Source organism: Stegodyphus dumicola, chromosome X2, assembly GCF_044657685.1.
Source record: "Stegodyphus dumicola isolate Sdum_Otavi_A_Nest chromosome X2, ASM4465768v1".
NCBI classification, from domain to species: Eukaryota; Metazoa; Arthropoda; class Arachnida; order Araneae; family Eresidae; genus Stegodyphus; species Stegodyphus dumicola.
The window spans coordinates 84,699,997-84,714,875 of record NC_140781.1 but is presented as its reverse complement, the minus strand read 5'-3'; the positions used below and the strand labels follow the sequence as shown (position 1 = coordinate 84,714,875).

The following is a 14,879-nucleotide window of genomic DNA, read 5'->3' as shown; positions in this document are numbered from 1 at the left end:
CTGTCAGTCCAAGACAGGTTATTGTTAGCTTTTAATGCTGTGCTTAATAAAGGTGCTTGACTTTTGCCATTACATGAGGGGTTGGAAGTAGTAGTATATTGCAAATTGATGCCACAGATTTTGGACAAATCTTCAAATGTGTCACATTTAAATTGGGATTCATGATCGCTAATGAATTTGTTTAGCTTTCCGAAATGCACAATCCGATTTCTGTAAAAGGCTCTTGGCTGCAGCATCAACTGAAATATCATCTGAAAAGGAACTATTTCCATCCAGTTCAAAAATCTGTCAGTGCAAGTAAGGCCGTAAATATTCCTTTTCGATTGGGGAAGTGATCCTATTTGAAAAGATAACGCTGATTTTTGTTGTTTGACTTCTAAATTAATATTTGTTTGGTGTGTTATTGTATCTTAATCACCTAATTTTGATTTGGTATGCCAGCTGATTTTAGCTGTTTGGAAAGGCATGCATGCTTTTGTGCACAACTGTATACAATTTCCTAGTGTTGGGCAAATAAATTTCAGTGTCATTAGTTTTATAGTCAACTTTATTCCTGGATCTGATAAACCATGAATTTGTTGAAAGATTTGTTTTCTGAAAGCTTGAGGACTATATGGCCGAATATCTTTAATTGATGTATCACACCACATATATTTCTCCAGAGGTAGAGAATATTACTTTAAATTCATGGAAGAAGTTGTTTGCAAACTCTTCAGTTCAACGAGTTTGTTGATCAGCTGCTTTATCATAATCTGTTGATGAAATTTCATTAACCCTAAATAATGTATCAGCTACAATATTGCTCTCATATTTTACATATTTGATATCAGTCAAAAATTGGGGGACATAATGAAGTTGGTTAACTTGTCTAGTTGCTGCTTTGTCAAGTTTTTGACAAAAGGTGAATATCAAGGGTGTATGTTCTACATAAATGATAAATGTTCTTCCACCTGGATAATACTTAAAGTGTCTAACAGAAAGATATATGCTTAACATTTCACAGGCATAGGTGCTAAATTTTTGCTGAATGTGTTTTAATTTTTCATAAAAATATGCTATTGGTTTCCAAGATGGGTTTTTGTATTGTTCCAACACTGAGCCAGTTGCCATATCTGAAGCATCTGTAAATAATGCCAGAGGTAGTTCAGAATTGGAAAAAGACAATAGTACGATGTTCACCGGGTTATTCTTGAACTTTTCAAACTGATTTCCAGCTTCTTCAGTCTGTTAAATTTTAGATTTGTCCCTCCTTTTAGCTCACTCGTGTAACAATGCTTGATTCTTGGCTGCATCTTCTAAGTGACAATGATAAAAATTATGTCTTCCAAAAACATTTTTTAAGTTCATGAATTGTTTCTGGTCGTTTAGTTGATAATTGCTTGAACTCTTTGGAGAAAAGGATGGGAACCCTGAGGTGTAATTAGGTATCCTAAAAGACCGATTGTTGAACAGCGAAAACAGGCTTTGAAATATCTATTCTTAAGCCTAAGGTGTTTAATCTTTCAAAAACTAATTTAAGGTGATTTTCATGTTCTTCATGAGTACTGGATGCAAAAAGTATGTCTTCTAAATAGTGAGAAACGAGTTCTAATCCTATAAAGACTTTGAATAATACACTAGAATGTTGCAGGAGCATTTCTTAAACTGACATGCATTACATTAAATTCATACAAACTGAAAGGAATGATGATAGCTGTTTTACATTTTTCTTCTGTTATGGTAGTTTGAAAATAAGCTTTGAACAAATCAGTTTGGAAGAAAATATTCATGCCTTTTAATATATGATGAAGATTTTCAATCCAAGGGATTGAATACCGATTAGGTATCATCTGTGCAGCAAGTCGATTGTAGTCTCTACAGGGCCAATATGGATCATCCTTTTTCGTAACAAGGTGCGGAGCTTGACCACTGGGAGTTTGATGGAGGATTTATTCCATTGCCAAGCATAAATTTAAATTCCTTTTTAGCTATCGTTAATCATTTTAGATTGAACTGTCATGTGTCTTTAAATAAATAGGTTGACCATCAGTCATAATAAAATTTGTAACACCATGTTTAATTTGTGTATTAAAAATGTTAGGTTTAGAAATTTTGGATATTTCAACAGTAAATCGAAAATTTTTGTGGATTTATTTAATGTGATTATGTAGTTATCACTTGAAATAGCAGCATTATCACCCTAGATCCTGCATTACAGCATCGATTATTTTTTGTTTCTTTTTTATATGAATAAGTCTGTTATATTCATGAAAAAGTCAGCTCCTAAGATAACTTTTATGACATCAGCAATTATGAATATTAACTGAAAATCATGGCATAATCCCAAATCAAGAGTTGGTGTTTTTGTGCCATATGTGAAGATATCTGTGCAGTCAGCTGCATACAATTTGTATTCAGTTTTACATTCATTCTGAGGACTAGCTAGAATTATGCTAATGTCAGGTCCACCATTAACAATAAAGTGCAATTTTGATCTTCGGTCACAAACGAATAAATGAAGTTTGTGATAGTCCTTCATATTTTTTGCACAAGAGTATGCCATTGCATTTACTGGAGATTTGAGTTTTCCTATTTTGGAGGGTGGTTGTTTATACATGCACATGAGGGCCGACATTTCTCTGGAATGCATTTTGCTCCAAATCGAAAGTGATAGAAACAAAATTTACCATTTGGATCATATCGTTTACAAGATCGCCTTTGATATTGTGAATAGGAGTTACAGGAATCCAAATCCTTGTGTCTTGATCGAAAGGCTATTTTATCAATTTTTTGTACAGGAGAGTCAGTTTAATGTAACAAATCATTTATGGAAGTGGAAAGTTCATTAGCACTAACTGCTTCTGGCATCTGATTCATATCACTAATTTTATCTGCCATAGAAGCTAACGTTGTTACAGCTTCATCACTAATAATATGTATTTCATTGAATCAGGCAGCTTCTTAAGCCATAATGTTTTGATTAAATTTTCAGACACGTCCATAGTAGCAACTGATCTCAGTTTCAGCAAAAGTTGCTGTAGTTTTTTTGTTAGGACTGTTGTATTCTATCTGTAATATTAGTTTAATTTAAAAGAAGTGCTGATTGATGCTTATTTTCTAGACTGTTTGCAATTGTAAATGAAATTGCTTAGAACTTATTTACATGAATTACCAACAGTTATTGCCGTACATGGTATTCAAATGGTGTCATAAATATAGCAGGTATAAATCTTAAATGCTGAATTTGATGTAGAGTTACTTGCCTAAGTAAAGGGTAATGATGTAGGTTGTTACCCAGGGTGCTAGATCTAAAGAATACCTATAATGCAGAAGTTTAGCTGCTTTTATGTTACTAAGTAAAAAAGGCTCCTTTTCCCAGGATGTGAAATATTTTTGTTCCCTGCTGTGGGCTCGCTAGTGAGCAAGTGATAAAGTTACTGAATACTGGTAATTCTACCTAGGTTTGAATTGCAGTGTACCCACTGTCTGCATGAACATTTTTGTGTTTTTTTCCATGTATAAAGTGGATACAAGCCAATTTCCTTTAGACAGTCCTCTGTCAAGGCATCCCTCGAGTTAATCAGTCCGCTTTTTCATGATTAATTAAAGCTGCTGCTGAGAACTAGGGCAGGCAATGCTTATAATTTGCACTGTAGGGTTAAGTTGAATGGAATTTTTTATAAGTAGTTGGCATCTAGTCTCTGCTTTATTACATTACTAAATGGTGAATTTGATGAATCTTGTCAAAAAAATTGTATTATACTGCTTAACCCTTTCAGGGCGAGTGTGTCACATATGCATCAGCTGCCAGCTATATATCAGAGTTATGCCATGTGAATCGCCATTTAAATTGACTGTTAGAACGGGTGTACTGTAGAGTCATTAGGTTACTTTTAAAGCAGGAGTGATGAAAAGTTAGCAACGCCCTTGCCAGGAATCGAACTACAGATCTCTGGAATATGCACCCATCGTAGTGACCACTACACTAAGAAGGTGTGTGAAATACCTTATATACTCCCTCTTTTGAAGGGCAACTGGGAAGTAGGGGACCCAATCACCAAATCCTGAGGGTGGAGAGGAGAATCATCATCCACCACCCTTTTAGTTCGGGCACCACTGTAGAGACATTAGGTTATTTCAAAGCAGGAGAGATGAAAAATGAGCAACGCCCTCACCGGGAATCGAACCACGGACCCCTGGAATATGCGCTCAGCATGCAGACCACTACACTATGAAGGCATGCTAAGAAAGCAGGAGAAATACCTTATAGTACCACATATAATTTTTTTAGATAAAGCTTTTAACTAGTATCTTCCCCCCCCCCCCCCGCTAGATGTAACCCTATATCTGTTATGGTCGAATGTATTGAAACTGGAAAAATGTTGATCTTCGTTTCATTGCATTACTTTCTATTTTTGGTATATTGTTTCATAATCAAAGTGAAGTCATGGGTTGAGTAATGTAAATAAACAGAGCTAGCTGGCTATTAAGTGCATTAGTTGATATAAACATGTGGTGTTCTCGATGCTTCCGAATACATTTTTCTTTATTATTGGTGATACGGGGCTATATGCTGTATTGTTTTAGAGGTTTTATTCATTATTCTTAGAGTTTGGCTAGCATTATAGTGAATATTTTGTGTATCGTTTAGCAAAACACCTTCTATACTTCAAGTGCTAAGGAAAATATAATAATTAAGTTTTCAAATTAATTCTGGCAACTGCAACTACTCATTATGTGCCCAAAATTGGAATAATTATGCCACAGGTGAATTTTTTCCTCCAAAGAGGCTTAGCAGTGCAAATTGCCATCCCAATAAGCCAGCACATCATGTTAGCTCAGCATTCCAAAGTAGGTGACTGAAGCGCCTGTCACAAAAAAAATTAATGCTCTTAAAATAAGTATTAATTTTCTTTTGTGGTAAATTCCAATGAATTTATGGCACACAATGTATCCTTTTATGGATTTTCATTGCATCCTTTATCTGATAGTTTATCTATGCATCAATACCATATTCAGACCATTTACGTAATAGCTGTGAGTCAATATACCAATAGGCTTTCTATGTCTTAAGTGTGATGACATATTAGTTGATATGAAGCTTTTCTAAAGTTGTCTCAGGTAATTAATAAGTATTGCCTTTTTATTAATATTTCCAGTTTAATCACACCATATTATTTTCATAGCATAATAAAAGGTAAGACTGTTTTTCTGTTCCTGATGTTAGATTCCCTTTGAAATTTTTCAATTCTGCTTTTATATATATTTACGCAGATTATTTAAAAATACTTTTGCAGGTTTTATTTCCTTAAATATTAGTCTTAAGTACATCCATCTAAGAGCATAATTTCTCAAATAAGAGAGTTTTGAGAACTGTTTCAACATTGTAGTTGGAAATGTTCCCTAAACTAAAAAACAAGCTTTTGTACGACTTTCAAAAGCAAAATTTTGGCTAGTAGAATATTCATTACGCTTTAATGAGTTAAACATAAAAAAGTTCTATGTTTTTATGCGCAGTATTTGTTGATATCGTAATGATGTATTTTCAACTTAAATTTAATATTCTGAAAATTTAGGGAACAACTATAAAATAAAAGTAGTTTGTTTTGTCAACTTACAGTACCACTTTGGAGAAAGCAGCAGTAGCTACTGACATTGTAGCTGGCCACAAATAATTTAAACTACTGACCTCTCACTAAATTATCTATACTAAATCTCTAGAATTTTGTGCATTTAATTTATTAGTGTGTACACAAGCAAATCTAAACTAGTGATCTCTCACTAAATTATGTATACTAAAAGTGCAGAAATTTTTGCACTTAAGTTATTAGTGTGTAATGAACATTTTACTAATTACACTCTTCTCTTCAGGTATCATAAAAGCATTTAAATGTTATATTATGTGTATAACTCTTGTATTTCCAATTCTGCAACATAACTCATAATATTCTTTGTCTTATTTTAAGAAACTTTCTAATTGGAAATGATTGTTTTGTATCAATATTTGTAGAAATATTACCTATAACCATCTGTCTTGAACGCTTTATGTATCTCAATCTGGTCAGCATATTGCAGTTTTGTAATTAATATCATAAATGTGATCTAGAATTTTTTAAATTATATTTACACATGATGAAATTCGTCAGATGAATGAACTGCAGTATTGCATCACTATAACAATGTAATGTAAGGCCACAAAGAATGCATTTTATCTGTGGTGTTAAAAAGACTTTTTTTTTCCAAAAGTTACTCAGCATTTGTTTATGTCACTCAGTTATGTTTGTTCACAAGGCTAAATGCTGTATATGTAATCATGTTGTACGTTTTATTTGGTCAACTTCTAAAAGAGTCAGAAGCTAAAGCAGATATAGAATTTATTATGTTTGCCTATTCATTTTTATTCTGTAATATGTTATGACAAATTTAAAATGAAAGGATAAACAGCGTGTTACTTTTACAGCTTTTATTTAATAACTTAGTTCATAGCATTTATCTGAAAAATGAAGTCCTAAATCAGCATAAGTTATCTGTGCGTTATCAGATTTGTAACTCATTCACTGTATGAACTCTAATCTGCTGTAGCTAAATAATTATATAACTCTTCATAAGCGGAATAAAATTTAAAATGTATCAAAAATTAGTACATATTAAAATAGTTTTTGATTAGTTGATGTAAAGCTAAGTTTATCATTTTATGTCTGTATTTGATATTAAGCTGTTTAGAAAGTTAAACAAAATCAAGTTATAATGGTTGCATCATTAGAGCTTTCTAACTGATTTTAAACTTAGTTTACAAAGAAAAACATTTTTTCCTTTCACTTTGTGATAAATATTGCTGATTTCTTAGTGCATATTTTCCTTACTTTTTTTTTTTTTTTTTTTTTTGTTTAATTTCATTCTTAATAGTCAAAGAAGAAAAATTATGCAATTGTTCAACTGAAAGTTGATTCAAGTGGTAACCCTGTTACTGTAGAAATAGCAAAAAAGATAAAGGAACTTTTTAGGACAAAAATGTCAAAATTTGTTGTTGAATGTTTAAATCCATATCGTCGGCAGGAATGTAGAGTTGGAAGGATTACAAATAATGATGATTTTAAACACTTAGCAAGAAAGGTAGGTGCCTTATTAATGCATTAGATAAAATTGCCAAAAATCTTCCAGTTTTTTCAATTGTTTCTTCATGCATGGCATTCTTTTAAATATTTTACAAAATACCAGTAAGTTATAGAAATTGTACAAAATAAAATTTCAGTAGATTGCAACATAACAAATGAAGTGGATGCAAATGCCTCTTTAAGAATATTAATAATGACAAGACCATTACCTGAAAGTTCTTTGTAAGAATTACATTGTGAAAATAGTGACATGACATTTACATGTTGTAATAAATTGTTTATTTAGTGAAAAGGTTTGATTTTTAAAGTAAATTAACTTCAATTATAGCAATATTATGTTTGTGGAAAGAAACAGATTATTTAATTATTATTTATTTAAAACATTTTCTCAACAAAGGGTAATGAGGTTAAGATTTAATAATAATTTTTGCTTATTTTAAGTTAATGCAGTGCAGTTTTTCAAATAATGCCCTTTTACATGTCTGGGGGCTAAAAAACCCCATAACTCTAGTCTGAAAAACAAAACGTTCATTTAGCCAGTTATAATTTTTGTTTGTATTTTATGTTGCTGATATATACATTTAAGTTGGTATAAAAATGAGTACATTTTCAGAATTTTTGCAGTATCTTAAAACTAATGAGTTTTATGAAGAATTTGGTTCCTTAACTTTTGATACTAAAAGTTGTATTTTCTAATATAAATGGCCCTTTTATTAAAAGTTTCAATCCAAAGCATATAATATGTGGCAGGCATGTTAAATACACTCTTTTGCAAAAAAACTGAAGCATCATGAAAGAAGTTATTGTTTTTGATGAAATTAAATATGTGTATAGCTCATACACAGATAATAAAATGATTAAAAAATCAAGGTCATAGTACCTATTCATGGCTCACAATCACCCATTGAGTGTTCAAATTATTAGTTGGTCGACCCCCCCACAGCAATGCATGCTTGAATTATCGAGGCAAGTAATGGTAGAGGTTCCTAAAGTCATCCCCGTGAGACACATTCTGCCAGGTGTTCATCAGTTGTTACTCCAGATCTGCGATATTTTGTGGTGCCCGAATCTGGTGACCTACCATGTCCCAAACACACTCGATTGGTGAAAGGTCTGGTGACCTTGTTGGCCAAGGAAGAGTATCAACCACATGAAAACAGTCAAGAGATGGGCCCACCAGCGGCCGAGCGGTAAAGTCGCTGAACACTGGTAGTTCGGTCCGCGGTTCGAATCCCGCGAACGGGCTGGCTGCATGGGCGTTTTCGTGGTTTTCCCCATGTGTAACGTGTATACGAGCCAGTTTCCCTTAGAAAGTCCTCCACGAAAGGCATCCCTCCCCTTAGACAGATAGCCCTCGTGTGCTTTGCCATAATTAAATACACACACACACAGTCAAGAGATGTGAGCGGTATGTCGCCTGGCATTATCTTGTTGGAAAATGGCCGACGTGTAATGAAGTTTAATGCATCCCGGCCGGAGATGGTATCGGCATATCGTTGAGCTGTTAGAGATGTATGGAGGCTGACTAAAGATGATTTGCTGTCATAAGAAATAGTGCCCCACACCACAGGTTATGGCTGTATGTATGCCTTTGTAAAACAAAGGCTGATTGGGACCACTGACCCCATCTTCTCCAGACACAAACATGGTGGTCATCTGCTTCAAGGGTGAAGTGGGATTCATCACTGAACACTATATGATGGCAGTCTGATGGCAGCCATGATGATCGGTTGTGACACCACTCCAGGCGACTTCGCCGATGTTGTGGGGTCAAAGGCAAATGCCAGAAAGGCCTCTGGGAGCATAACCCCACCTCAGACAAGCTATGTGAGATGGTGGATAGTACCACAGGAGGTATAAACGTGGCTGTAGTGCATTGAAAAGTCGACAATGATACCGTTGGGGCGGTTCGGGCCTGGTGAACAATCATTCTAGCTTGCCTCGCATTTGTGCTCCTTGGCCTTCCAGGGCCTTCATTTCTTCAGCAATTTTCTTGTAGCAAGCATCTTTGCACAGCAGTGTCTGTACGCTGCAGGTGGCAGCCTATTGTTCGGTATGTCCACCCATTTTCATGCAACCCTACAATGTGACCACGTTTGAAGACGTGTAGTTGTCTGTAAGGTCTTCGATATCGTTGTAATGGCATCTTTAGTTGCTTCTTTATGGAATGACTATGGCAGCAGCAAAAAACGATAAATTTTCCACCCCTGTTACTGATTTTATCCTTTGCAAATTGTGAACTAGAAATGCATGCCATGATTGCAATTCCTGTTCATTTGCCTTGAAACTTTGATCATTTGCATGTTCGATCAAGATGTTTTTGCATACCAAATTTCGTCACAATCACAAAAGTCCTTCTTGGTGCTTCGATTTTTTTTTTTTTTTTTTTTTTTTTGGCAAAAAAGTGTATATGCAAGTGATACTGCATGTTCCACTAACCTGTCGTCAGCGGAAAGACTGTTGTCAAGCTATTCTGCAGTAAGCAGTAAATGTCAAGCACTAATTATTAAAATTCAAATAATTGTCATTATGAAAATAAGTTCAACTAGGAAATTAAGTAAAAATAGCAGAACTTAATAAGCATGTGGTGTAGACTTACTTTTGATGAAAGGCTGTGTACTTAACCTGTTTTAGTGGTTAACTGGTGGTATGAAGTTATTAATTAATTCATATACTTTAAATATTAATCATTCTTGATTTTGTTAATTAATGATTTAAACTTTATATTAATAAATTAAAATTGTAAATTTTATGTATTGCCCGAGTTTTATGCGTTAATATGATTTTCAGTTATCTAGATACTGTTACATGTTATAGATTTGCCTGTTTAGTATTTTTTTTATTATTTTATTTATGTGCTAATTTTTTTTGTCTTTAGCTCACACATTTTGTTATGGCTAAGGAATTAAAACACTGCAAAAATGTTGAAGATCTAGAATGCAATGATAATGTAAAGCACAAAGCGAGGGATTTTATTCATAAATACATGTCAAAATATGGCCCTGCATATAAAAAGGAAAAATGTGAAACACCTGATGATGATTAAGCAACATATGCAATAGAATTTAGTACAACATAGCTAACCATATGCCTGCCTCCACATGATATCATGTTATTTTTCATTGTTATACATTTTTTATCATTTTCGTTGTGTAAATATATATTTCATTTATGTATGAGAGACGAAGCATGGGTGTGATTTTTTTACGACATTTTTTTACAAAAATCTTTGTTGAATAGTGTAGTCAATGTAGAAAGGATGACCTATAACAAATGTATGTTAGATTTATAAGGAATTCAAATGTTACTTAATATGATTTGAAAAATGTCAATATTATAAAAATCATTCTTAAGAATGAATATATCTTCATCATTTTCACTGTTCATGAAATTCATATTAAATGTTACATGTACAGAAAACTTTGTAGATTAAATGTGTTCAACTTATTTGAATATTTGAAATGCTTATCCTTTCTTCCCCAGTAAGACTTGAGTTGAATGAAATTTTGAATAATACTCAATAAATAATATTTATGATTTTTAATAATAGTCATTAAATGTCCAATAATTTTGTGTTATTAAAGTTATTAAAAACAGCAGTGTGTGTTTTGTTATAAAATTTTAAGTTCTTTTATTTTTATTCAAACTGTATCTGAATCTTGTTTTCCTCCCACATTCTGTAATTTAGGTTTTCAGTATTACATTTTAACTTTTTTTGTAAAATGTAATAATCAATCCTGTTAAAAAAATTCTAATAAAGTTATTGAAAATCTTGGCCACTTTTCTAACAAAAGAGATTAACCAAAATGTTCATAAAGTAATATGTATTAAAGCATTGTGAAATGAATTAGTTCAATTTTTGAACCATGTATAGTGTTCTAAGTAATGCTAAATTTTCAAGTCATATAGATTAATTTAAAATTATATAGGTTTTATTTATACTTCAAATGTGAAGCATATTCAGTTTCAATGTTACATTTAAAGTAGAAGACTAAAAATTAAAATTAAAAAAAGACAAAAAGGCGTCGACATTTTGATTTAATTTGCAAAATAACCTCTTCCAGATTATTACTAAAATTTATATTGTTTTCTTATATGTCATTGGGAAGGAAAATGGTATAATGTTTGTAAAATTTGTTTCTTTATGATATCCCAGTTTATTTGATACACCTACCAGAGATAAATGTATGTGATATGCCAGCCAAAGTATTCTATTTGTATTAATTATTAATGTGTTAAGGTCTTTTGCATTAAGAAGTGTGGTTGTAAAACGTGTCACAATAAAGCAAGTAGAGAACAAACATTTTTCTTTGAACATATGTTCAATACTGTCAGCAGCTTCACGAATATGGTAAAAGCAATTCTGAGAGGAGTTTTTTCGTTCATTTCAGTGAAAGTATTATTGTATTTCTAATCAATGTAGGCAGGACTCTTCTAATAAAATTAATGCAAAATGTATATTGAATTTTGCTTAGTTGAACTATTGAAATTGATGTACATATTTATTATCACATGATGGTGTTCGCTGTACTCATCAATAATATTTTAATTGTTAAAAAGTGCTGTTCAGCTTTAACAAAGATCTTTTTTTAAAATTAAACCTTTTGGGGGTTACTTTTCATTGAGTTAAACATCTAGACTCATGCGCACACAAAAATTAAACATTTAAAAATAATATCAATTCTTAGTGTCAGGAAAAACACTGTTATAAAACTTTTGGAATTCATGTGGACATCATTCATTCAAAATCTGAATTTTCAATTCTCAGTCACCCATCCTGCAAAGAATTTATATGATAAAAATTCATTTCATGTAATTAAATACATTTCATACAGCTAAAATTATTCCATATTTGAGCACTGAAATACTTGAAAAAATTTATAAACTTTAATAAAATATGAATATTAATTGTTTGATTGATGAGTAGCTGTATTTATAATATATCTAATAAAGGGCCTTTGATATTCCTTTTAAATATGCCATAACTTATGATGACATAAATTATGTAGTGTTTATGGGAAGCCTTGGTTTCTATAACTGAGATTAATTACTTACTGTTTATGTGAGAAGACATATGAATTAGTTTTTGCTCTAGCTTATATCTTTGTAAAGATGTAACTTCTGTTTCCTTCAAAACTGCCGTTTATGTAAATCATGTTTTATTTTGACAATAAGCAGCACTTTTGAATGAAATAGTAATGGAAAAATTTTTTAATAATGAAAATTCTTTGGAAAATTTGTTGAATCTAACTGAATTTTATTTCCCTTTTAGAAATTTTTCTATTTGTAATAATTAAAAATGGAAGTCTTGCCAGTTTCTTTACTATATTATTATTTAAATCACCAGTGTGTGATTTTGTACAGTGTGTATTTATAAAAATTCTGAGACTAAGGAATAGTTTAGTTGTTTAATTTTTTTTTTAATGTTACATAAAGCATATTGTTTTCCTCCTTTCATAATTGCAGTTATGCAGAATAAGACTTAATTTAATTATTTTCTTCATATATGATGTTCCTTTAATTAAATGCAGATTTATGGCAGTCCTCAGTGTTAGCTCACATGCCCATGGGTGTTGCTCTTTGCTTATACTGCAGTCTATTAAAACAGATCGGAAGTACAGCACTACATGGCCCCAGTGTCCTTTAAAGTGCTTTATGGCCTAGAGTGTCAAACTGTGGTCTGTTTTATGGAAGCCAAATTCTGCACTGCCATCACAAAAGCATATCTATGCAATTACCTCTGATATATGAATAGTTCCCTGAAGTGACCATCTGATAAACCCTTGGGACTGTTATAAACTTATTATTATCAATCTATAAAACAGTTGATGTTCTATTTATAATGAATTGTTATTTATATTATTCAATTACAAGAAATTTAATAATTTTAATTTTTGATATTTTAAAGTTATTTTGCCTTTAAAATATGATCTTATTTCTAATTTTTTTTAACCCTGTTACTATTTGTATGTGTATGTGCTTGTTTTTGTTGTATAGCCAAGTTACGGAAAATTTTGATTAATTTATGTATAAATTTTTATTGATTGATTGTTTATTATACCCAAGATTTTGTGTGAATATATAATTTAAAAATTTTCTAAATTATACTTAAGCTATAAATTCTTTTTGTCATCACAAATAGCTTTTTGTGAAAGGTAACTGTTTTTGTGAAATTTGAGTTTTTCCCTTCATTTTAATTTTTGCAAAGATTGAAAACATTTTTTTTTTTTTTTTTTCCCCTTTCTTGTTCTCTCACTCTTTTCCTTTTTTTTTTTTTTTTCTCCCAAGTTTTCTTTTGAATGCTTGTATTTTATAAGTCTTTCTTTTTAAATAAAAGTAGAATATAACTTTAACTTTTCCCTTTTTTTTTTTTTTTTTTTTTTTATCTATCTCCATTGTTGCTTTCAGGTAATAAGTTTTCAGGTTCAGGTAAGTGATAGATGTATGATAATACATAAACTGAGGAAGGGGAAAAGAAAGTTTTCATTAATTGAATATTTATAATATAAAAGATTGTTTATTTTTCAACTACCAAGGTGCACTGATATATTTTTGTAAATAAGCTTACTGTATATGAAAATGATGCAATTGTTAAATAGACATATTTATTGCTCATTTTTGAAGATATGTATTAAATAAATGGGATTTTACATGAAATTTCATGTTAAAAGTTTTTAATTATTTATTCCATTTTAGTGCTTGAACCAATTTTTATAGAGAATTATAGTTTTCCCATTAAGTAATTATATTTATTAAACTTGGAAATGTGATAAATTTTGTCAGTGTGTGTTTTAATTTTGTTAATAATTTTTGAAACTGGAATAATAAGAGAAAGAATAAATTTTTTTAATTTTGTTTCTTTTGTAGAAGGATGCCTAAATAAACTTTACAGTTGTGTTATATATAAATTTTATATTGTAAATCTAGTCAAATTGAATATGCATGAAAGAAAATTTTTATATTTCCATGGAATGCATTATGCAGCTCAAGTTTTCTGGAAGGGCAAAACAGTATAATATTTTCTACTAAAATCTGGTCGCTTGAAATTTTATTTGATTTTAAAGTTATTATGCATACTTACATAACATGCAGTCAAAATCGAGAGAATATGTTTAAGAAAAATTATGGTAGAATCCCATTTATATGAATTCACTGGGTGGAATCATTTTGGATTACATGTAAATCCTGGGATATACATGGTTTGTATTCAATTTTATAAACTGTGGAAATAGCTCACTTTTATGCACATGTTTTGGAAAATGTTTTTGAATACATTTTGCATAAAATACACTTTTGAATTTCCTCTTTGAAATTTTTATTTTCATTTTAATTACACATTTTTCCAAAAAATTTGTTAACATTAATTTTTATAAGAATTACTATATTAAAAAAATTAAACCAGTGTTCTGTGAACAAAGTTAAATAAATGCCAAAAAAAAAAGTATTAGAAGTATAAATTAACAGCTTAAGCTGACATGATCTCCATAAATAATGATAAATTTCTGCTTCCATTGCTGTACTGTTCAGAATTTTTGCTTGTCTTTGAAGCTTTAACTTTGGCAGATGATTCATTTTGAAGGAAATTTAGTAGAAAGCTAATTTTAAATAATATATCGCATCAATTAATTTTTACTTGAGTAATCATCTCCTGGTTTCACAATCTATTGTTTTTGCCACATACAAAAATAGTAGTATTGCTTTATTACCATAATGGCATACTTACATTATAAAATGCACAGGTACTCTAGAATTGGAAACTAACTTATAGAAAGAATTGAAGCAGAC

The 14,879-nt window shown here is 31.1% G+C and overlaps 1 protein-coding gene across 4 annotated transcripts in view; it reads left to right on the top strand.

The window, feature by feature from the left end:
* Window positions 1–14,396, top strand: part of LOC118179348 (histone-lysine N-methyltransferase SETD2-like) — a 205,043-nt gene extending 190,647 nt beyond the window's left edge. For all 4 annotated transcript variants that reach the window (XM_035348531.2, XM_085808858.1, XM_035348536.2 and 1 more), the window contains 2 exons: window positions 6,886–7,092; window positions 9,973–14,396. In XM_035348531.2, coding sequence (XP_035204422.1) covers window positions 6,886–7,092; window positions 9,973–10,140 — 375 coding nt within the window. In that variant the 3' untranslated portion in view covers window positions 10,141–14,396. The remainder of the gene's footprint in view (window positions 1–6,885; window positions 7,093–9,972) is intronic.
* Window positions 14,397–14,879: the final 483 nt, after the last annotated feature.